Here is a 24,928-nt window from a genome sequence, read left to right as displayed (position 1 = left end):
ATAGCCACTGCATTCCAGCCCGGACAACATAATGAGACCCTGTCTTATAAAAAAAGAAAAATCTTGTGTTTGTGTGTGTGCTCATGTCTTTGTTGGAATAATACTGACACATTCACTCAAATTAACTCTCAAATCTTTGATGATTCATTTGATGGGAACAACAGGTTCATGTGCCAGCTTATCAGGACTACTAGTTCTTTCATCAAAGTGTGTATGTGTGTGTGTATATGTGTGTATGCGTGCACATGTTTGCTAGTTTTCTTATCTAACAATGAAATCATTTTGGAGGTTTACTTTTTTCTTTACTGTTTTTTCATGCTTTTCTTTGATGTGCACCTGGCAATTTGTAGAACCAATATGTACTAAATATTCTACTGCAGAAAATTACAGAAGTGAGGAAGGAGCAGGAAGTAGATTAGAAAGGAATGTTACAGTTTATCAAGTTGTGACTAATGGAAGCTATTAAAACAAAAGGTACCAACCCATCTTAAATTTTCACTTCCTCTAACACTATTTTTCTATAACTGTTGTCCTTTGTCAGCCCTGGGTGGAGGTAATATCCCGAATGTCTTATTAAGTAATTTAAAGATCTCTCTAGGTATGTGTATTAAAGATCCTATGATGTATCTGTCTTGTAAATTGAAACTGTCATATATTGGGCTAACATTATTGGGAAAAATGTACGTCATCATTATTGGTGAAAAAGAGTTTCCATACCAGCTTTTTCTAAGTAGAGAGATAAATAAATCAGACTTTTGGAGGAGATACGTTTTAACTCACTAGAGGATCACAGCAAGTCTGAAGAACTGATGAACCCTAGTGGAAAATTGGTTTTCCTGTATGCCGCTCTAGTGATCTGAGGAAAGACCTAAAAAAAAGCCCAGTAGCCCTGTAATATTGTGAAATTATATCTATTTGGTCTTTGTTCCTGTTTCCTAGCATATAATTCCTGAAATCCTTGGAATTTCCAAAGTGCTGTCTTTTTGTATGTTAGTGTTGACTGATAGCTTCAGGGTGAGGCTGGTCAAGTTGATCACCAATGGCCAGTGGTTTAAGCAGTCATGTGTGTATGTGTGTGTTATAAAATATATCAGCTTATTGGTCAATTTTTAATTTAAGCAAAAACATGGTAGATTAACATATTCAATCAATTATTGAGTAGATATTTATCAAGGCTCACATATTTACCTGACTCTGCACTAAGAACTGGAAACCCAAAAAGGATGTATATAATGAAGCCTCCATAAAAACCCAAAAGGAATGGACTGTGGAGCTTCCAAGAAGTGTTTTTCACTTCCGTGAGCCTCCTGTGCTGAGGCTCATGGGAAGGTAAACAAAAACTCATTCACATGCTGGGAGGATGGCACATCCCAACTCCACAAGGACAAAAGCTCCTGTACTCAGGACCCTTCCAGACTTTGAGCTTGTATCTCTTCATTGACTTTTATTTGTATTTTAAAAAATATCCTGAGTGATAAACTGGTAAATGTAAGTGCCTTCCTCAGTTCTGTGAACCATGCTAACAAATTAATCAAACACGAAGAGCGGGCGGTGGCACCCCCAACTTGAAGCCTGTTGGTCAGCAATCCAGAGACCTGGACTTACAACTGGTTAGAAGGAGGGGGTGGTCTTGTGGGACTGAGCCCTCAACTTGTGGGATCTGATGCTATCTCTGGGTAGATTGTGTTGAAGCTGAATTGGAGGAAACCTAGCTTCTGTCCACTGTAGAACTGATTATCTGCTTCCTGGTGGGGAGAAATCTCCATATATTTTGGGGTCCAAAAGTCTTCTGTATTGATTGTTTTTGTGTGAGAGCAGAGGAAAAATGGTTTGAGAGTTTTTCTAAAAACAGTCCCTTTTATTGTGGTAGGAGCACTTCAAAAATAAAAAATGAAAATAAAAATAAAATTCTGGAGTGGTCAGTTTGCCAAGAGGATTTATGGAGCATCTAAGGTCAAGCATTGCTTCTCAGCCCTGAAGCAGTCCTCTAATGAAGCCATGCCACAGAGTGGTTTATAGAGAGGTAGAGTTCCTGTGGATTCATTCTTCTCTCCAAAATTATAAATAACTCAGCTTCCAAAGATGCCATATTATATCAAAAGGCCTAAAGACTCAATAGGAATCTTCAACTTTACAATTATAACTGACATAGATTGAGATCTTCCTGGGTGCTAACAGAAGCTTTACATGATTTATCTTATTTAGTCCTCATAAACCTCTATTAACATTATTTTACAGATAGAGAAATGGAGGGACAGACAGGGTAAGTGTATTAGTCTGTTTTCACACTGCTAATAAAGACATACCCAAGACTGGGTAATTTATAAAGAAAAAGAGGTTTAATGGACTCAAGTTCCATGTGGCTGGGAGGTCTCATAATCATGTGGAAGGCAAAAGGCACTTCTTACATGGTGGCAGCAAGAGAGAAAATGAGAACCAAGTGAAAGGGGTTCCCCCTTATAAAATCATCAGATCTTGTGAGACTTATTCACTACCACAAAAACAATATGGGGGAAACCGGCCCCATGATTCAATTTTCTCCCACCAGGTCCCTCCCACAACATGTGGGAATTATGGGAGCTGCAATTCAAGATGAGATTTGCGTGGAGACATAGGCAACCCATATCAGTAAGTAATTAGACAAAGCTTGCAAAGCTAGTAAGTGGTATTGCCGAAACTGAATCTGCCAATGTCACTCTAGAGTCCATGTGATTTACTGTGTGTTGTAGGGTCCACCTATAAGCTTGATAACCTTATGTTAGAACAAATAACTGTGACATATTCTGTTCAGTAGTTTGCATTTCCTTTTGACTTCTGTAGGGGAGGAAACTGAGGTTCAGGGGCATTAAAGTGGGGTTTGGAGATATTAGGTGACTTACCCAAGGTTTATCTACTAGATACTAATCAAGTAGATAATAAAGCTAGAACTTAAAGCCAGCTAGACAAGGGAGCTAAAGCTTAAAACAAAATCTTCTAATGAGCTCAGAACTCATGGCTTAATAAGATTTGGGAAAAGTCCAGGGGACATTTCACTGTCCAGATATGTGAGGAATTTAGGAAAAAAGGCAAAGTGTCTCGTAAATAGATAAAGGGAGTTTAGTAAGTAATTTCAATAGACCTATGACACGCAGCCTGAATAAATGGCCACATTTAAAATCTATTTTGGTTCTTTTGGGCCTAACACAATTGACTTCATGCTGGTATCTATTTTCTGCTCTCTCTCTCTATCTCTCCATTTGTGTGTGTCCATGTGTTATAAAATATATGAGCTTATTGATCGATTTTTAATTTAAGCAAAAATATGGTAGATTAACATATTCAATTGATGAATTGAGTAGATATTTATCAAGGTTCACATATTTACCTGACTACGTACTAAGCACTAGAAACCCAAAGAGAAGGAAGTCACTGCCAGAGAGGTGGAGGCTGATACATAAACAAGCAGGGAAATAATCAAATGTCATAACTAGTCTATTACATGTAATGTTAAACTAGCATCCCTACCATGCAGCACTTGTGCCCTTGGGGATACCGGAAGACTTTCCAGAGCAGTACACAGGACAGGAAGGTGTTAGGAAACCAGTCAATTCCCAGGTCCTTGATCAGGTCACAGTGACTTGTGATTCTATTTTGAACACAGGTCTTAAATCTTTCTTATTTTGATAGCAAGGGTTTTAAACTTTTGATATTTGATATACTTCCTAAAATCAAAGTTCAAATTCCAAAATTAAGTATTTTTGCCCCAACATAAACATATTATAATACATTAGCATATATTATTAATAATAAATAGGACCGCTGGAAGTCCAAGAGAGACATCAGGCTTATCTGGTATGTTAAAATCATACAGGAAGCGTTGTTAAATAAGAAATGGTGTTACACTATCTTTGAGTTATATTCGTGTGGATATGTTATTAATATATGTTCCAAAATTGTATGAGATTCCTAAAAATCCGATATGGACATCCAGTGTGGTTGCTGGGTCCTCTATAAGCCTGGGGAGTGCTGGCTGGAGTACCTTGCATACATTCATGTCAGTGGCGGTAGTGTCGGTCACCTCATGGTTCTTAGAAGAATACTTGAGCTGTACTCTGCAGTGTCTGAAGTTGGTGGATAGGTACCTGCTGTATATACTGTTGACTAGGGCAATGTAGTTCACTTACTGTCTTCTCATGGGGACCTTACCCTTCAACTCTTTCCTCTTGGGTTTCACATCTTGTGTAGGGAGTTTCATGGTAGCAGTTTGCCTGAGAATACAAGTGAACCCAGAGAACAAAGTGGACTTCGAAGGCATCTCCTTGGAGTGAGACTTTGCTTCTTTCTCTTTGCTAGCACTTTCTTGCACCTTATCGTCATGAACTTTGTTGGCTGAATAATTCCCATTTATTTAATTGAAGAGTAAGAGACTGGAACAATGTTCACTTTGATTTTTCTGGATAAAAGTTCTTGAGATGGCAGTTTGTTTGACACATGGATTTTCTTCAGATTTATACTTACTACCAACTCTGATTAGGTCGGCAGGTGGAGAGTCCAGAGAAGTTCCCTCTCTCCATGTCAGAACAAATTTGTAACAAACATTTATTAAATCTGATCTCTGCCTTCCAAATTAAAAAGTTCCACAGTACTCCAAAAATGAAAGTCTGATATGTCATGGTATATGCAGTAAATTGCTTTATTCTGATGTGTTTTTTTTTTTTTCCCTAAAAGCCTTCTCCAAATCCTAAAGCACTGTGTCTTCAAGGAAATTCGTGAAAAGAACCTTGACAAGTATTCTTTTTTTTTTTTTTTTATGCTTTTGTCTCTTACTGTCTGATGAGACCCAAGACAAGACAAGTATTCTTAATTCTGATAACTTTGGAGATCATACCTTTGGACTAGGTAAAAACATCCAAAGTTCTAATAAAAAACTGATGCATTCATGAAGATTCCTAACCCATCAAGGAGAATGAGAATTAATTCCATGGGACTGAGTAGATAGAGGACTGAAATTATTTTTTTAAAGGGCTTTTTGTTTGAAACATTACTGATGTTTTTTATGCTTTGTTTTCCAGACTCAAGGAATTTTTTTTTCCTTTTGAGCTATTTATAGCTTACAGCATTTGGGTAAAGTATACTTCTGTTAGCAAAATGAAAACATTTACCTTTCTTTCTACCCGAATTCTTCAGAATTTGGAAACTATTCATTAGTGTTCTTATTTTCTGGCAATATAGTTATTTGCATAGGTTCAATAAGAACCTATTTTCAGCCAGGCGCAGTGGCTCATACCTGTAATCCCAGGACTTTGGGAGGCTGAGAAGGGTGGATCACGAGGTCAGGAGTTCAAGACCAGCCTGGCCAAGATGGTGAAACTTTGTCTCTACTAAAACTACAAAAATTAGCCAGGTGTAGTGGCAGGTGCCTGTAATCCCAACTACTCGGGAGGCTGGGGCAGGAGAATCAATTGAACCTAGGTGGTAGAGGTTACAGTGAGCCAAGATTATGCCACTGCACCCCAGCCTGGGCAACAGAGTAAGACTCCATCTCAGAAAAACAAAACAAAACAAAACAAAAACGATTTTCTTTTGTAACTGGACAGATTGGAAACAGTGGTTATTTTACCAAGGCTTTGACTAGAATGTCATGTTTGAATGCAACCAGACTGCTTTGAGGGATTGAGGTTGACTTTATAGAGTCAATAGGCATGAAAAAAGACAGGCCTCATACCTTGCCCACACAATTCCTTTATAGGGTTTCTAACTTTGCAATAAGTAAAGAATGTCACTTTCTGACAGGCCCAGGAAACTCAAGATATTTTGGAGACCTTGAAAAGAGATAAATTCACCAAATTCATACAGGTTTCACAGGCACAGTCTGATGGCGAATCCTTGGCTTGGCTTCATTGCCTTAAGAGTTTGTTTTTTTGACGTGGAATCTCACTCTGACACCCAGGCTGGAGTGTGGTGGTGCGATCTTGGTTCACTGTATCCTCTGCCTCCTGGAGTCAAGCATGTCCCCTAGGTCCACACTGAGTCCCTTTTTCATCCTCGGCGCTAGGCTGGGCACTCCCTTTCCCCCGCAGCTTTAATAACTCCTGGCCTGGCACCTTCAACCGGCCCTGACTTTCCTATCCCCCATCACTTTGTCCTGCTCCACCCTGCCTGCCTAAGACTGTAAAGGCCTAAAAACCCCTGCCTGTCCTCCCACCTTTCTGCCTGCTACATGCCTGTCCTCTTTTCCTCCAAACCCCATTAGGGTAGTGGAAGCAGAACTCCTGGGCTGGGCGCTGGCCCGGCCCGGCCCCTACCTGCCTCCTTCCAGTCAGTCCCTGCAGTCCAGCTCCACCCGCCCTCTCCAGCTGCTTCCTCTCGGTGATATTTTTTCTACGCCGAAACAGACGAGAAAGGGAACAAAATAAAGTGAAATCCAATAAAAAATAAAGTGAAATACTACTTCAGCCTCCCAAGTAGCTGGGATTACAGGCATGTACAGCTGCACCCAGCTGATTTTTCATATTTTTGGTAGAGACAAGGTTTCACCATGTTGCCCAGGTTAGTGTTGAACTTCTAACCTCACATGATCCGCCTGCCTTGGCCTCCCAAAGTGCTGAGATTACAGATGTGAGCCACTGCGCCAGGCCATTGAGAGATTTTAAAAGTCTTAATCTGAGCTTCCTTATGAAAAAGTTCCAACAAAGCCAACTTAAAAAGAGCCTTTATAATAAATTACCATTCTTACTGCACTTTAAGCAGATAATCATGCCAGAGACTAAACTTACTTTGCAAATAAATTAGTCTTGTTATTATTATCTTTGGGGCAAAAATTGGGGTGACTGCAGAAGAGGAAATTATATTTCAGAAGAAAATTATAGCATACCTGTTATAAGATTCTAGTCCTGACCATTGGTTTTTTTTTTTTTTTTTTTTTTTTTTTTTTTTTTAAAGTTTTTATTTGCCTACAATATGGACTGAATCCTCAATCCCTTCCTGGGTATAAGTCTCCAAATTAATGATTTCCCAATTTTTCTACCATTCTTCCGACTTGGAATCACCAAGCCCTGCAAGCTTTAGCTAGACAACTTGATATAAATTTTGGAAGAAATAATGACAGCAACTTAATAAATGAGAGCAACATTCATGTCAGCTGAGGTATAGATTACTCAGACAGTTTAGTTGAACATCTGATTCAAACTACAATCCAGAAATACCTGTAAGATGGCCACTGCAATCTGAAGCTACTTCAGAGACTCTGGGAAAACTAGTTTATAGACAACTCCAGATGTCAATCTTTGTTTTTCTTTTGTTTTCATAGAAATGCCTTGTATTAAATATCTGATTGCTTGATTCATAGAGAGGCCTGACTTTGGTGGAAGCCCATCTACAACACGACTGCCAGAAATGTGATACAACTGTTAACTGTTTAATTGGACTGGCCTATTCTCAGGATTGCAAGACTAGTTCAATAGCTTATAAAATAATCCACCTGCCGGGCACAATAGCTCACACCTGCAATCTCAGCACTTCGGGAGGCTGAAGTGGGCAAATTGCTTGAGCTCAGGAGTTCAAGACCAGTCAGAGAAATATGGTGAAATACTGTCTCTACCAAAAATATGAAAAATTAGCTGGGCATAGTAGCATGTGCCCGTGGTCCCAGCTACTTGGGAGGTGGATGCCGGAGGATCACCTGAGCCTGGGAGGCGTGGTCCCAGCTACTTGGGAGGTGGATGCCGGAGGATCACCTGAGCCTGGGAGGCAGAGATTGCAGTAAACTGAGATTATGACACTGCACTCTAGCCTGGACAACTCAGTGAGGTGACATTTCAAAATTAAATAAATGAATGAATGAATAAATAAATAAATAAATAAAACAAAAGAAAACAGATAATCTACCAAGCCAATTTCTCAACTGGGCAATGTTGGGCTCCTGCTCTCCTGTCTCTGGCTCTTCATTCTCCCCTGAGGCTAGTCATAGAAATTACGGTCCTTCTTCCCCAAGGTGGGCCATAGAAACCAAACCCTTTTCCCCAAAGCCAACCATAAAACCTAAAAATAGTACTCTAACTCCACTCCACCCCACAGCCTTTCTGTGTGAAAACTGGCCATAAAGAAATTATCTGACTTACCTTGTTTGACTGTAGGTTATAAGACCCTCATTCCAGAGAGGGTCTGGCACCACACCCAGAAGGAAGAAATGCATACTCAGAGAGGCAACAATAGTCCAGAAAGGCTGTGCTGGATTTCCCTGCTCAGTCTATTAGCATTAGATCATACCTTTTTTGTACAATCATATTTCTACATGGATCTCCATACTTTGTTTAACCTAACCTAAGGGGGCTCAGAGTTTTGGCCTGGGCGTTGTCTGTTGGGCAGTAAGATTGAGTCATCCCAGCTTATGGGTTTGCATCTGGTTCTTCTTGTAAAAGGCCCAAAGCCTGTTGGATGGCAACCCTGAGCCATTGTGGAATGGCAGTTCTGGTTTCACGTGCCAGGATCAGCCCTGCTAGGTCCTGCTTGATAGATAAACAAATGGCTTCCTTGCGGTGTTTTTATCCTATTTTGTCTCATTAACACTACAACTTTGTGTGTTATCTATTTGATAATCGGTAATTGTAAATACATACAGGAGTATATAATTTGTGTAAATACATGATGACAGACTTCTGAAAACTGGTGTTTTTTACTTGCTGTCCATTTGGAGCTGCTTTAGGTTCTGTGGCACATGAATTTTTGGATCTTTGTTCTGAAGGCTCTTGTGTCACATAAAATTATGATCAAATACATTTGTATGACTTTTCTCCCATTAATCTGCATCTTATCAATGATTCTGAGCGACCTTCTGAAGAAGGTGATGGGGAAGTTTTCCCTTTGCTGCAGCAAGGGGCGTATCGGATAAGTCAATCTATTTTCTTTCTTTCTTTTTTTTTTTTTTTTGAGATGGAGTTTCGCTCTTGTTACCCAGGCTGGAGTGCAATGGCGCGATCTTGGCTCACCGCAACCTCCGCCTCCTGGGTTCAGGCAATTCTCCTGCCTCAGCCTCCTGAGTAGCTGAGACTACAGGCACGCGCCACCAGGCCCAGCTAATTTTTTGTATTTTTAGTAGAGATGGGGTTTCACCATGTTGACCAGGATGGTCTTGATCTCTTGACCTCGTGATCCGCCCGCCTTGGCCTCCCAAAGTGCTGGGATTACAGGCTTGAGCCACCGCGCCCGACCAAGTCAATCTATTTTCTTGAACATATATCTCACTCATAGGAAAAACATTTTTTATTAACTTTTTCCAAAAGATTACTGTATTCTCAAATATCCACTTTCTCCTTTTTTTTTTTTTTTTTTTTTTTTTAAGAGATGTCTTGCTATGTTGCCCAGGCATGTCTCAAACTCCTAGACTCAAGCAATCCTTCTACCTCAGCCTCCCAAAGTGTTCTGATTACAGGCATCTATGCCTAGCCCCATTTTCTCTTTTTGGTGTATATATTTTGCTCATTGTCAGTCATCAATCATTTCTCTTCTCATTTTTATATTTACCATATATTTACTAGAATTCGTTTATTTTCATGGGCATATGTTGTGAATTCTACTATAAATAATGCACTTAATAATCATTAATAAAACTTAAATTCTCTGTGTCTTTTTTGACTGTGGCCTTTTCTTTTTGCTATTAATTTCCTCAGTATAGATTAACCTGAAATCTTAAAAGCTACTTAGGTACTGGGGTAAAGCAAAATGTTCTCCAAAGCAATCTAGTATATAATATCTAGATTTTTAAAAACCAGCCTCATTTAATTAGGATTAATTTCTCCTCTCAGAAGTGATTCTAATTCTGTAAAATGCAAAATTATAAGCTTAATTGTTTTCCAAACAGGAAATGAAATTCCTAATATATTTATCCAGAATCTCCAGGTGTTTTTCTCCTCGTCCATCTGTTATGCCTTTTTAAGTTACTGGAGATGACCGAGAGGCTTGCCACACTTAGAGTTTCTTCCTGTGTGCAGAAGAAAATGGGAAGTGTAAATGAGGATGAGGGGTAGGGAGGGAACGGGGAGTCAGGTGATTCAGAAAGGGTAGAAATCTACAGAATAAGCTCAAGAGTTTGCACTTTGTCTGCTCTCAGAGTGGGTTTCATCGTGGAGTGTGTGTATATTGAGATAGGCAACAGACTCCACTGGGATGTCAGAAGAACTTATATTTATTTTTCCTCTACCATGTGGGGAAAAATTAAATTGTATTTGCATTTAACTCACATAGATTGGCATGTGCTCAGTCTGCCTGTCACCCTGGCACACTGTCACAAACTTTGAGCAAGGTCCTGAGGGAAGAGGAGGGCATAGCTCCTCATCAGGGGGTTGCCTATGCAGTCCTTGTGCATTCATTCTCTTCTAGAAGGTTGTGATTTGTGGTGGTTTGGGTGAGCCTGGTTAAGGAGAGTTACAGATTATGTCATCTAGTGTTAATTGATAATCTTTGCAAAAGGGACAATTGGCTTTAAGAAATTACTGCAAAAAACCTCAAAACAAAAATAAATAAAAATTTAAAAGGATAAAGCTAGAATAATGAAAATATTAGTAATGTAAAACAAGGAAATGTGTCATGCTTTTAATGACAACTAATTTTTCTTAGTTCTTTTTTTTGTGTGTGAGACAGTCTCACTCTGTCACCCAGGCTGGAGTGCAGTGGTGTGATCTTGACTCACTGCAACCTCTGTCTCCTGGGTTCAGGTGATTCTCCTGCCTCAGCCTCCCTAGCTGGGATTATAGGCACCCGCCATCATGCCCGGCTAATTTTTTTTTTGTATTTTTAGTACAGATGGGGTTTCACCACATTGGCCAGGTTGGTCTTGAACTCCTGACCTCAGGTGATCCACCAGTCTTGGCCTCCCAAAGTGCTGGGATTACAGGTGTGAACCACTGTGCCCTGCCAACAATAACTTATTATTATCTTGCATGGTCTCTAGATTGCCTGGGCCCAGCTGGGCAATCTCAATCAGACTTGGGGTCTCTCATGTGTTTTCAGTCAGTCACTTGGGGCTGGCATCATCTGAAGGCTTGACTAGGCTGGATGTTTAAGACAGTGACTTACAGGGCTGACAGTGATGCTGGATGTTGAACTGTTGACTAGTGAGCCTGCACATGGCTTCTCCAGGTGATTTGGGCTATTTATAGCTTGGTGACTGGGTTGTAGTTGGGGGAGTTCCAAGAGCCCTCCAAGAAGAAGAAAGCAGAGTCTGCCTGTCCAGTTAGTGTGTATGCTTAGACTTAGAACAGCATCACTGCCACATTTCTGTATAGTCCATTAATCATAGCAGTTACAGGGAAGCAGACAAAGAAACAGGAAGGGAAAACACAATGCAATAGTAGGAGAGATTAAAGTTTTGGCAGCTGCAAGCCAGGGAACACTGGGTTACCAGAAGCTGGAAGAGGCAAGGTAGGATTCTCCCCTACAGGTTCCAAAGGAAGCATGGGCCTGTCCAGACCTCACCTCACCTCTGGAACTATGAGACAATCAATTTCTGTGGTTTTAAGCTACCCAGTTTGTGGTACTTTGTTACTACAGCCCTAGGAAAATGATACAGTAACTACATACACAGTTTGGTTGAAGGGGACTTGGCACTGAATAACTCCAAATGAGATTTCTTTTGTCAAGATTTCTTTCTGGTTCACTTTTCCTGAGACATGACACGGCAGGAGTGTGGGGGAGTTCGGCAGATAGGAATTATACTCATCCGTCTTTGTTTGTCTTCCCAATACCAACCAGGAAGCTTGTAAATAATAGCTGTGCAGTTTGTTTTCTGAACCAAACTGGGCCTTATTCTTTTAAAAAAAAAAAACAAACAAATTTTATTAAACAAAAACCTAGAAACACTAGATGTATATTTTTAAGGTTTCTCTCACATAATATCTTAATCATCAATATAATGTAATCCAAGGACTACATATAACAGAAAAATAATTGGGCCTTAAAAAAATTAAAACATGGTATATAACACTAGCTAACAAGTACTGAGCAGTTACTAAGAGCTAAGTACTGCTAAGTCCTTTATAGACATCTTCATGTTGAGTGTCATCACTGCCCATGACTTACTCTGAGTTTAAATGTGAGACTCAGAAGAGGTTAGTAATTTGCCAAAGGTCGTAGGGCTTATAAATGATAGAACCAGGATACCGACCCTCAATCTAGTGACCTCAATGCTGAAACCTGTGCTAAGACTGTATCCTCATGTAGCTATTTACATTTAAAAAAATTTTTAATTTTTATTTTTTTAAGACAGGATCTTGCTCTGTTACCTAGGCTGAAGTAGAGTGGTGTGGTCTTGGCTCACTGCAACGTCCACCTCCCGGGCTCAAGTGATCCTCCCATCGCAGCCTCCCAGGTAGCTGGGACCACAGGTGTATGCCACCATGCCCAACTAAGTTGTTGTATTCTTGGTAGAGGCGAGTTTCACCATGTTGCCCAGGCTGGTCTTCAACTCCTGAGCTCAGGTGACCCATCCACCCTCCTCACCCTCCTAAAGTGGGGGGATTACAGGAGTAAGCCACCGTGCCTGGCCTAGTTATTTACATTTAAATGTACATTAAAATGAAACAAGATTAAAAATTCAGTTCCCCAATCACGCTATCCACATTTGAAGCGCTCAATAGCTATGTATGGCATAGTGGCTACCTGGGCAGATACAGAACATTTCCATCAGCACGGAAAGTTCTACTGGGAAGCACTGGTCCAACCTCTTTTAACAGTCACAATGTATTTAAAGTCCTTATTATGACTATACAAGGAAGACAACGAGGAGAGGAAGGCACAAAATAGAAAAAAGGAAAGGAGAAAGATTTAGGGTGAGGGAGAACAGTTACAGGGAGGAAAGAAGCTCATTTCTGGGAGTGGAGTGGACTCTGAGAACATGTTAATCTATTATGTTCTAAGCTTTGGCAGTTAAAATTCCAAAGTATACCAAATACATACTTTGTAAAACATTAGAGAGTTCAACAATTCTTAACTCTCTACAGCATGTCTGGCATTGGATGAGGCGGGATGGCTAGGTGAACAAAATAGACATGAATTTCCCATTATGAAATTAGAAGAGCATTAATCAAATGATTAGAATGAAATATTACCATTATTTTGAAATGGGAAGCATTTTATGTAAGTAAACAGAGGGACTCACTGGAGCCTAGACAAGGTTCAGAGCTATTCCTGACAAGGCCATGGCACAGGAATTGAGCAGGGAAGGATGACAGTGCCTGGCAAAGGCAGGGGAATGTCGCAGGCATTTCGGCATCTGTGAGAAGGCTTGATGTCTGAAAGGACTGAAATAAATTAAATGTGTGGTGGGAGAGAGAGAGAGAAAGAGCATAGCAAAAGGTGAGCTGGGGAGGCAGAGGCAGGAGGCAGAATTTGGGATGGGTGGGGAGCTTGCCAATTATTTTGTCAAATGGGTGATGTAAAGCCTTGAAGGTTTTTCAGCCAAGAGGAGATGTCTTCAGATTTGCATTTTGAGACAATTTCACTGGTTGTCATGATAAGAATGGCTTAAAGAGAAGCAAGGCTGGAGTCAGAGGAGCCACTTGGAAGCTGTTTTGTACTAGGATGGTGATAAAGTGGTTGGAGAAATGGCAACTGTCAGGGTATTTGGAGCAAGAATGGATAGACATTGGTGATCTTCACTTGGATGCATTTGAGGGACAACCCCTGTGTTTCTACTAGAACAACAACATAGAGCAGGAGTAAGCAACTTATAGCACACAGACCACATTTGCTCTGTCCCCTCTTTTTCAAATACAGTTTTATAGAAACAGAGCCATGCCCATTCTTTTACCTATCCTCCATTGCCGACATCAGGCATGGTTCTAAGTAATATACATAGGTTACATATATTATGCTCATCTATCCCAGTTGACAAACATGAAGTGTTGCTATTATCTCATTTTATAGAGGAGAAAACTGACATACAGAGATTCTCATTCACACCCATAGTTTCAGTTACCACCTCTATGCCAATGATTCAGTAATACCTCTATTCCACACCTCTCCCCTGAGCTTCAGACAGGTGGATCTCTCACAGCCAGTATTAGAGACACTTCATAACTCATATGCCCCAAACCAGACTCCTCCTTATCCCCTCAAACCACATTCTCTTTCAATGTTCCTTTTTTCTTAGTGAATATCACCAAATAGATGAGCAAGTCAGATCCGAGGAGGCCTCCTTGGTACTTCTCTTATCCTTGTCTCACCTCATATCATCTATTTTTCTCTTTTTCTTTCTTTCTTTCTTTCTTGCTTTCTTTCTTTCCTTTCTTTCTCTTTCTCTCTCTTCCTCTCCCTTCCTTCCTTCCCTTTCCCCTTCCCCTTCCCTTCCTCCCTTCCTTCCTTCTTTCCTGTCTCACTGTGTTACCACTGCAGGCTTGACCTCACCAGGTTCAGGTAATCTTCCCCCTTAACCCCATAAATAGCTAGAAATACAGACGCACACCACCATGCCCAGCTGATTTTTGTATTTTTAGTAGAGACGGGGTTTTGTCCTGTTGCCCAGGCTGCCACCTTATCTCCATTCTTGCTGAAATTTGGCTGTTTCTCTCCACTTCTATTACCAACCACCAGCCAAGTCCAACTTATTAAAAGGATCATCTCGTATGTGGGTTCTGTAACAGCTTCTTCAAAATCCATTCCTCTCCACCCAGACCCTCTTCCAATCTCCAAACTGCAGCCAATACCATTCAATTCTGTCACCACTCCCACATAGGCCACCTAATCCTTAACCTTTCAGTGGTTTCTCTTGCCCCTAGGTTAAGCTGAATTTAAAACTGTTAAAGCTAGAGCTTCTTAACGTAACTAGTAAGTGCAGTGACTAATGACTAGTAAGTACAGTGATTAATATGTCTGGTTTACTCCAGCTGTTGCTGATTAATAGCACTCCTGAATGAAGAAATTATATTACCCTACTGTAGGGAAAAATTTGTACTTCAATGGAAAACTGAATTGTTTAGAGCAAACCTTTAAGGTTATCTGATTCTGATTCCATGCACCCTTTCATTGGGTCTTACATTGTTTCATTGTTTTTGAGTTATTTTATAGATAACTGATAGAAATGCAAAATAATTCTTGCATGTCCTCATGCAAGTAAATTCTGAAGGTCAGGGTTCAATTAACTTCTCTCCCCTACTGTGGAAGAAGCCAATTTTATTTGCATATTCATTTCAATATTTCCAACCTATAAATGTGCCTGTTCTTTGAAACAGTTTTTACATCTGCCTAGTAACTTCATTAAATGATTTAAATAAACTCTATAATTTAGTTTATTTTATACCTATATGAGAGGCTTTTACTATATTTTTGCTTTTTAAAATTATTCTTTAGCTCTCCATAAGGCACTGGCCCTTTGCCTGCTCACTAGTCCTAGCTCCATCCTCTTCTGTCTACTCCAGCCCCTGCTCTCTTTTGGTCCTTTGTTTCAGCCCTCCTCAGAGATGTTCTTTTGTCCTGAAACTCACTTTCATACCAGGTACTCACCATCCCTTCTTCCTTTAGTAAAGTTCTTTAATCTTTCATATTTCTGCTCAAGGATCACTTGCTGAAAGCCTTTCCAGGCCTTTCTGAGTCAGTACAATCCATTAATAGAAGCTCTTAGAGCACAGGCAGCTCTTCTTACAATTTTACATCTGTTTGTGGGATTCCTTAACACTTTCTAACACAATTAACACTTTTGTCTCTGGCTGGGGCAATGCAGAACAGGATGGTGGTATGCTCTCAACCCTTCCGCAGCAACTAGTCCAGTGCTTCCAACATGGTGGATACGCTGTTTATATTTTAGACAGATTTTTGAGTAGCAAGTACCTACTGCTCAGGAGACAGGTGGACTGAAAAAATATATTTGGGAGTCATCAGCACATAGGTGCAGCCATGAAAATGCTCAAGAAGCAAAACCATTGGGAGGAACAAAATGAAAGCTATTAGAGACTTTATTTAGGTGGAATAGTTGGACAGAAGCCCTTGAAGGGGAAGAAATAGAAGCAGTTAATACAGATGGTGGCCAGGCCCCGTGGCTCACGCTTGTAATATTAGCACTTTGGGAGGTTGAGATGGGTGGGCTGCTTGAGTCCAGGATTTTGAGACTAGCCTGGGAAACATAGCAAAACCCAGTCTATACAAAAAATACAAAAATTAGCCAGGTGTCAGGGGAGGCTAAGGTGGGAGAATCGCTTGAACCCAGGAGGTGGACGTTGCAGTGAGCTGAGACACTGCCACTGCACTCCAGCCTGGGTGACAGAGTGAGACTGTCCCAAAACACCACCACCACCACCGCTTATTTTATAAGCTACCCTGGACTTACCAGGAACATTTGCCACTCTGTGATGGCACGTGATCTGCCTGGACTCTGTGGTCTTTGGAGCTTGGGACCCCACCCCAGCGTGAGAGGCCTTTCTGTGCCTTTTATAAAGGAGAGGAAATGTGCAGGTTTTTTGAGTTGATAAGATTAGAGCTACAGTATATTGTCAGTTGTGCTGTATGAAACCATGCATAAAAAACCAGGCTTTCACCCAGAATAAACTGCCCTCCCCTCTTTCCAAGATCAAGTCAGCCCCAGTCACCACTTCCTATTAATTTAAAAACCAGGAAGACTCATAATTTAGGCTGACGTTGCCCCAGGAGAACACTGTATCTAAGATAACAGCTATTCCAATCCCCCTTTCCCTTTCTAAGCTGCGTAGTATTTCTAACATCACTTTTCCAGTTCTCTTTCTAAATATTGCAATCACGAGCCTACATCGGAAAACTGAAAACAGTACGATTGGAGCTCTTGATGGTCTGCTTTGCCTGAAAACGATGAAAGGCGTGGAGATCTTCGGGCAGAAACAGCCCTTAGGGGATGTGAGCCTGGTAGCCTCATCACACCCAGAGTGACAAATTCGGTTTGGGTAGGTGGCGCAAGGAAATCTAAAAACTGGATTCACGTTCTCCCCTTTCAGTTTGCACATAGGGGTTGGTGGTAGACAAGAGCAGGCACACAAATGCCAATCCCAGCCTGCAAACTCTCGAGGACAGAAAATGTCTTTTGTCAGTTGGATTTGGAGTCGATGGGAAAAGTGCCCTAATGTAGTTTCCCCGAGGTTTCCTTAGCCTTGACCGAGGGGCGCTTCTCGGCCAGTCACCTAGAGGTTGTTTAATAAACAAGGATGCTCACGAAGTACCTGTGCTTGGAAAGGCGCTCGCTCGCGGCGCGCTATCTCGGGCCACCGCAAAAGACCCAGGTGGTGGCAGGGACAACTGCCTCTCTTTTCGCTACTGCAGACAGACTGGAACCAGAAGGTTGGAGGCTCCTCCCCAAGGGATGCTGGAGGGGCTGCGTCGTACCATGCGCCTGGTCCTGGCGCGCGGCCCCGGGTCGTTGTACCCAGCGCCCTGCAGGCCTTACTCCGGGGCTTGGCCACGCCGCCTGCTTTCGCGACCAGCCGCGCTCTCGGTGCCACCTCCGCTCTCTGCAGTCCGGCGGCCCCGCAGCCTCCCTATGGCCAGCCCGCTTCGCTTCGCTGCGGCCCTTGCCCGCCAGGTACCTCGAACCTGGGCGTTTGCGGAAGGGGGGAGGATTGGAACTTGGGTTTTGGTAGCTCGCAGGCCTGGCCGGGCGCCTTGCCGCCGTTTCCTGCACGATCCTCCTTCGCCTCGCCCTCCATTCCGCCTCCAGCGAGGCGTCTCCTCTTCCCCCATCCCTGCCGGAAATCTAGAGGCCGAGTCTGCAATCTCCGCCTCGGCGAGGTGCCCGCTGGCTAGGTCTAACACCCCTATGGGTCACCGGCTCCGGAGCGCGGCGAGGACCGCCACGGGGGACGTGAGGGTAGCCATGGACTCGCTCTGAGGGAGGAGGCGGGAGCTGAATCTCTGGGCTGCCAGAACCCACAGTCACATCCTACGTGCCTTTGCCACCCCAAAATATTTTGACCGCAGCCTTCTGCCTCCTCGGATCTCTTTCCCCCTCCTCCCTGCCGTAGTTATTTAGCAGATTAGGCTTTGAAACAAATGTCTGCAGGGTTTTCCCAATTAGTCTGCTTCCCGGGTCTTTATCTTTTAAATTGCCCCCTAATACCCTGAGGTTTAAGGTGTTGGGTGGATGCTGCGGCATCTGAGGACCCTGCTAGTGGAGAAAATGGTTCACGCCCGTCCTCTTCCCCGTCCCCCTTGCAGGCTTGCCATTGTGCGCTTGTGATTGACAAGACCACGAGGCTGAGCGCGCCCTGGAGATTTTTCTGTAAATGGCTTAACACCCTAGTCTAGACTATTTGCTCGGATATAAGGGAGACAATTGTTTTTTTGTTCTTTGCCGGCGAACTCTGGCTCTGTAGGGCTGACCTGGAATTTAACCAGTCTTCCCTGAGCCAGCAGAGGAGGACAAAAACCGCCGAGACCCCGTCAGGGTGGGAAGTGAATGGCAGCACTCCCAGGACGCGCTTGTTGGAGGTTCGTGCCTGGGTGCTTGGTTGTCTGATCCTCCTTTTTCTGTTTGCGTGGGTCCTGGAGAAGAGCGCACGGTATCATGGTGAGTCATATATGTTACCCCGGGTCCTGCTCACCCACCTGCATTTACTTAATGGTGGTTTAATTCTTCTTTAAGGACTGCAGTAACGGATGCTCCGCGGAATGTACTGCAGAAGGAGGATCAAAAGAGGTGGTGCGGACTTTTAAGGTAAGTTGCTTGCTAGATGTTAAATGTCTAAAGCAACATTCAACCGAGTAAATCAATTTCTTGTTGAGATTTGGGGGAATCTTCACTGTGTGGGTTACCCAGTACCTAGGTTGTGTTTCCGGACATTAAAAATTCCACTCTTAGAGCAAAAAAGCCATTTAGAGAGCGACAGTACATTCATCACAACAAAAATTATCTAGCAGCTAATTGCTGATTTTGAGTCATAAATTTTTCTTGAAAAATAGTGAATTTGTAAATATTAACCTAGATGTTTATCTGATTCCATAGTAAGTACAACCCTTCATTCTACTTGTAGAACAAGTTAAACTGATTTTTCTCTTTCAGCAGCACGTAACACTCTACAGTGAAAGTGTTGCATTTCCTTCTTTTCTGTCTGAATTATGGGGTTTATATATTAAATAGCTCCTACTTCACAAGGGAATAGTGAGGAACAAAGCAAGTTGAAAATTGTACAAATACAAATGTAGGATGGAATATTGTTTTTTCTATAAATCATTATGTCCTGCCCTCCCTCCCCATGGAGGTTTTGACTTTTTCTCTTTATGCCTAGTGCTGCTCTTCTGCCTGTTTGAGTCACTGTCAATTGTCATCCATAGCACAGAGTGTCCTCATGATCTCACATCCTGGTGGTTCAGAGAGGGAAGGAAACTTGACTCATCAATTTCTTACACATTCAGCTCTCTCTCTCACAGTGTGCTAGGGACTATGCTATGCATTGGAAATCCAAAGGTGAATTCAAGATTAGGTCTCTACTTGCAAGGATTTTTTATTTTTCTTTTTTCTTCTCTTGCTGTCATCTTAGCAAGGATTTTTTAAAACAAAATTAGAATATTGCAATTTCTTTTTTCTTTTTTTTGAAACCGGGTCTTGCTCTATCACCCAGGCTAGAGTGCAGTGGCATGATCTCAGCTCACTGCAATCTCTGCCTCAAAGGTTCAAGTGATTCTCTTGCCTCACCCTCCTGAGTAGCTGGGATTACAGGCATATGCAATTATGCCAGCTAATTTTGTATTTTTAGTAGAGATGGGGTTTTGCCATTGTAGCCGGGCTGGTCTCACTCCTAGCCTCAAGCAATCTGCCTGCCTCAGCCTTCCGAAGTACTGAGATTACAGGCGTGAGCCACTAAGCCCAGCCTGAAGAATTCTCTGTAAAGAATAATGTCAACTCAAATATAAATAATCTTTTCCTTTTGTTTTTTTTTTGAAACAGAGTCTTATTCTGTTGCCCAGACTGGAGTGCAGTGGCACCATCAATTAGGGCTCACTTTAAGCCTTGATCTCCCAGGCCCAAGCAATCCTCTTAGCCTCTCAAGTAGCTGGGGCTATAGACTTGCATGCCACTAGACCCAACTAATTTTGTCATTTTATTGTAGAGATGAGATCTCCCTGTGTTGCCCAGACTGTTCGCCAACTCCTGGGCTTATGCAGTCCTCCCACCTTGGCCTCCCAAAAATGCTGGGTCACAGGCATAAGCAACCATGTCTGACCATAAATAATCTTTTTATTTGTTAATTTAGATTTCTGTATATTAGATTTTAGTTAGGGGAATTGCCTATTGACATGTATTTACACATCAAAACATGAGTTATGATGGATGTATTCACAGCATATATGTAATAAGGCATGTGTTTCTTCCCTGATAATTTAGGGAAGAAAAATGGTAGATTTTATAGACCATCTTAGTTTTTGACATAGTTTTTTCTCTTTTTTAAACTGATACATAATATGTGTACCTATTTATGTGATATTTTGCCATATGCATAGACTGTGTAATGATCAAGTCAGAGTCTTTGTGGTGTCCATCGCCTTGAATATTTAGCATTTCTATGTTTTGGGAACATTTCAAGTTCTCTCTTCCAGCTATTTAAAAATATATAATCCCGTGCACAGTGGCCCATGCCTATAATCACAGCACTTTGGGAGGCTAAGGTGAGTGGATCACTTGAGGTCAGGGGGTTAAGACCAGCCTAACATGGTGAAACTCCGTCTCTACTAAAATTACAAAATTAGCCAGGCATGGTGGTGCACACCTGTAATCCTCAGGAGGCTGAGACAGGAGAATTGCTTGAGCCTGGGAAGCAGAGGTTGCAGTGAGCTGAGATCGTGCCTCTGCATTCCAGCCTGGGTGACAGAGTGAGGCTCTGTCTCAAATATATATATCCTACATTGTTGTTTACTATAGCAACCCTACTCTGCTATGAATACTAGAATTTATTGCTTCTATCTAACTGTATGTTTGTACTCAATAACTGACCTCCTTCCTCCACCTCTACCCTCCCCACCCCATGCCATCTTCTGATGTGTATCATTCTATTAATACTCTCTTCCTCCATGAGATCAATTTTTTTTTTTAGTTCCCCCATATAAGAGAGAACATTTGTTTTTATGTTTTCTCTCTCTGTGTGTGTGTGTGTGTGTGTGTGTGTGTGTGTGTGTGTGTGTGTGTTTGGCTTATTTCACTTACCATAATGACTTCCAGTTCCATCCATGTTGCTGCAAATGGCACAATTTTACTCTTTTTAAACAGCTGAATAGTATTCCATTGTGTATACGCACTACATTTTCTTTATTTGTTCATTGACAAACACTTAGGTTGATTCCACATCTTGACTATTGTGAATAGTGCTGCAATAAACATGGGAGTGCAGATATTCCTTTGACATACTGATTTCCTTTCCTTTGGAAAATACCCAGTGGTAGGATTGGTTCATATGGTCCTTCTACTTACAGTTTTTTGGGAAAACTTCATAGCATTTTTCATAGTAGATACACTAATTTACATTCTTACCAACAGTGTATAAGAGTTCTCTTTTCTCTGCATCCTCATTAGCATCTGTTATTTTTTGTCTTTCTAATAGTCATTCTAACTGGTTGCTTTTGATATATTTTTCTATCTTTTTGTTAATCTACATCATTTATAACATTTCATATTGCCTTTTGGGTCTCTCTTGGGTAGTTTTCATATTGCTCCTCCCGCCCCAATTATGATGCAGTCATATTATAATGAGGATGCAGTTTTGTAGCAGAGCCTAGTAATGAAATACGCCATTACACATCCTGATGAATCTTTCTGTGGACTCCAGGATCCTCTTCCTTTGAAAGAGGTCAGCCATCTACTTCTTCCAATTTTTCTGGCTTCACATATCTCCACAGAATGCAACACTGCAAATCTGCAGTTCTCTTCATGATCCTCTTTATAAGATTTTAAAAGAGTATATCTAAAAGATGATGAGCATAGTACCTAAGGCTTTCCAACTGGAGTAAGAATAATGCACAGGAACCTAGAATAAAGTTATTAAATGTCCAATACAGTTGTAATGCAGACTTGATTTTTGAAAAGTACAGCAAAGAAGAGAAGAACAAATGTGCTATACGATGGTGAGTAAAAGGTTTTGACAGGCTGGGTGCAGTGGCTTACGCCTATGATCCCAGCATTTTGGGAGGCTGAGGTGGGTGGATCATTTGAGGTCAGTAGTTCGACACCAGCTTGGCCAACATGGTGAAACCCAGTCTCTACTAAAAATACAAAAATTAGCTGGGCGTGGTGGCATATGCCTGTAATCCCAGCTACTCGGGAGGCTGAGGCACGAGAATCGCTTGAACCTGGGAGGCAGAGGTTGCAGTGAGCTAAGATCATGCCACTGCACTCCAGCCTGGGCAACAGAGGGAGACTCTGTCTAAAAAAAAAAAAGTGTTGACTGAATACTGGCTGAAACAGTCTTCAGGTACTTTCAACAAATTTACATTTCCCTGCCCTGAGCCTCCCTATTTCAGAACAAATGATTACCCAACCACAAACTTTGAATTAGGAAGTTGTTTTTAATATGCCCTGTTTTTGTCAATATTTCTTGCCATTTCACAATCAGTTTTTATGGCATCCCAAATTCTTTCACAGACATATGGTGTGAAACCTTCTGACTTCAATGTCATCAGGGAATATGGAACATTGGAAAGAGACAGATTAATTATGCAGAAGAAAGTATCATTTGGCAAAATATTATTTTTATTCATCTTTGGAAAGGAAATTTGGAAAAAGAAAATAGTTTTTAAAGAACACTAAAAAAAATGTTTATAAAATTTGCTTCCTTTAGGAAAGGAATTTTTCTCTTAGAACTGCATTTTGTATCTGCCCCAAATTAGTCACACATCTTCAGCTAATATGGCTTATTTACATTTGAACTTTATTTAACTGTATCACCTAATAATTTAGTATTGTTAGGTAATTTCTCTTTGAGCTCAGGTTAAAAGCTCTTATTTTTAGTTTCCAGACTTGCAGAAATATTTTCAAATAGAGGAAAGTTCATGATGAGATTATAAAGCCACCTAATTGTATAGTACTTTGAAAAACTGGATATATGCCAGGCTTGGTGGCTAACGCCTGTAATCCCAGCACTTTGGGAGACCGAGGCAGGTGGATCACCTGAGGTCAGGAGTTGAGACCAACCTGGCCAACATGGTGAAACCCCATCTCTACCAAAAGTACAAAAATTAGCTGGTGTGGTGTCACAGGCCTGTAGTCCCAGCTACCCAGGAGGCTGAAGCAGGAGAATCACTTGAACCTGGGAGGCAGAGGTTGCAGTGCACCCGGACTGCACCATTGCACTCTAGTCTGGGTGACAGAGTGAGATTCCATTAAAAAAAAAAAAAGAAAGAAAAGAAAAGAAAAGAAAAATTGGATACAGGGCAGTCCTTAGGTACAAATCAGAAAGTTAGAGGTTACTATTCATATCATTAAGAAATCATATGTCTTATGAAAGAATGTAGTGGTTTACTGAAATAAATAAAACTTGTACCTAGTAATGTAATAATTTATCTTTATCAAAAATTTAACTGGTATGATGAAGTTCTAACTGTAAAAACACTTAGTTGAGGTTAAAAATCATCTTATTGTATCCCTGCTTTGCCACTAATTTGATCTCTGGAATAGTGGGCTCTTGTGGGTCCTAGGGGTATTTTAAGGAGAGGTCTCAGAAAACTGAAAATTATATATACTGGACCATAATCATTCTTGTCACCTACTCTCATCTTTCTGTTTTTGTTTTGTGTCTTACTACCCCCTCCCCTTTTTACTGAGTAGTCTTAGTAGAAGAAAATTCGCATTAAGTTTGTCTTACTGTATTGATATGGCTCCAAATATTTCTTAGCCCAGGATCCTCCCCATTCACTGAAAAAAGCTAATTAAAGCAAATTACAGATGTTCACTGTGCAAGAATACTGTGAAACTATTTGTGTAATAAAAAGTTTGTGTTAGAATTTCATTGTTTTTAAATCCTGGACATCTTCTGTGAATGAGTCTATCATTTATTATGGGGTATATCTGAAAGCAGTTAGACATCTTCAATATTTAAGAAACCCTTTACTATTCTGTGTGCTAGGCATTGTGTTAGCTTTGGAATTCAACTGTGAATAGCCAGAATTCTTATTTAGCAATCCCAGAATAAGGGTTGCTAAACTATTTTTTTTTTTATTTGAGATGGCGTTTCACTCTTATTGCCCAGGCCAGAGGGCATTGGCGTGTCTCAGCTCACTGCAACCTCTGCCTTCCAGGTTCAAGTGATTTTCCTGCTTCAGCTTCCTAAGTAGCTGGGATTACAGGTGCCCACCACCACACCCAGCTAATTTTTGTATTTTCAGTAGAGGAGTTTCACCATGTTGGCCAGGCTGGTCTTGAACTCCTGACCTCAGGTGATCCACCTGCCTCAGCCTCCCAAAGGATTGTGATTACAGGCTTGAGCCACCACGCCACCCCTGCTAAACTTTAAAGGTCTAGATGATAAATATTTTAGGCTTGAGGACCATCAGGTTTCTGTCACAATTAGTTGACTATGCCACCATTGAAGATACAATAATGGTGTGACTATGTTCCAATAACATTTTAATTCCAAAACATGCCAGCTGACTGCATTTGGTCTGCAAGTAAAATCTGCCTGACCCTCTACCTAGTCTAGAGGATAATGGGAGAGAAAAGGGATTCAAAGATAAAAATACTTTAGCTGGAATATATTTCTTTAAATAAACTTATTGTACTTAGTAAAGAGTCTTACATTAACATTTTTACTTGAATTAAATAGTGGCAAAACAGGCTGGGCATGGTGGCTCAGCCTATAATGTTAACACTTTGGGAGGCTGAGGCAGGCGGATTGCTTGAGCCCAGGAGTACGAGACCAGCCTGGGAAATATAGGGAGACCCTGTCTCTATAAAAATATACAAAATAATAATAATAATAGAACAAAGTCAATTTTTTATTGAAACTTAGCATTTTAT

At 41.3% G+C, this 24,928-nt stretch overlaps 2 protein-coding genes and 1 pseudogene across 5 annotated transcripts in view; 2 read left to right on the top strand and 1 right to left on the bottom strand.

The window, feature by feature from the left end:
- The window catches only part of BCAT1 (branched chain amino acid transaminase 1), a 117,789-nt gene that overhangs the window by 24,826 nt on the left and 68,035 nt on the right, over positions 1 to 24,928 (top strand). Inside the window, exons 1-2 of one of the 4 annotated variants that reach the window (XM_021666855.2) lie at positions 17,392 to 17,512; positions 18,572 to 18,643. In XM_021666855.2, the coding sequence (XP_021522530.2) occupies positions 17,471 to 17,512; positions 18,572 to 18,643 (114 nt within the window). In that variant the 5' untranslated portion in view covers positions 17,392 to 17,470. Of the gene's footprint in view, positions 1 to 17,391; positions 17,513 to 18,178; positions 18,497 to 18,571; positions 18,644 to 24,928 lie in introns of those variants that run through there. The other 3 variants (XM_064377355.1, XM_064377356.1, XM_021666854.2) reach the window with 3 other exon arrangements.
- On the top strand, positions 4,032 to 4,372 carry LOC110567435 (dolichyl-diphosphooligosaccharide--protein glycosyltransferase subunit DAD1-like; annotated as a pseudogene).
- LOC105720558 (uncharacterized) lies at positions 15,349 to 17,868 on the bottom strand. The gene is given in 2 exon segments (XM_012457155.2): positions 15,349 to 17,667; positions 17,670 to 17,868. Coding segments are annotated over 2 exon segments (741 nt in total). The 3' UTR covers positions 15,349 to 17,125.

The sequence above is a fragment of the Aotus nancymaae genome, unplaced genomic scaffold, assembly GCF_030222135.1.
Source record: "Aotus nancymaae isolate 86718 unplaced genomic scaffold, 86718_ANA_hifiasm-v0.15.2.pri h1tg000016l, whole genome shotgun sequence".
NCBI lineage: Eukaryota > Metazoa > Chordata > Mammalia > Primates > Aotidae > Aotus > Aotus nancymaae.
The sequence above is the reverse complement of the archived record's forward strand: the minus strand, read 5'-3'. Positions and strand labels throughout refer to the sequence as shown.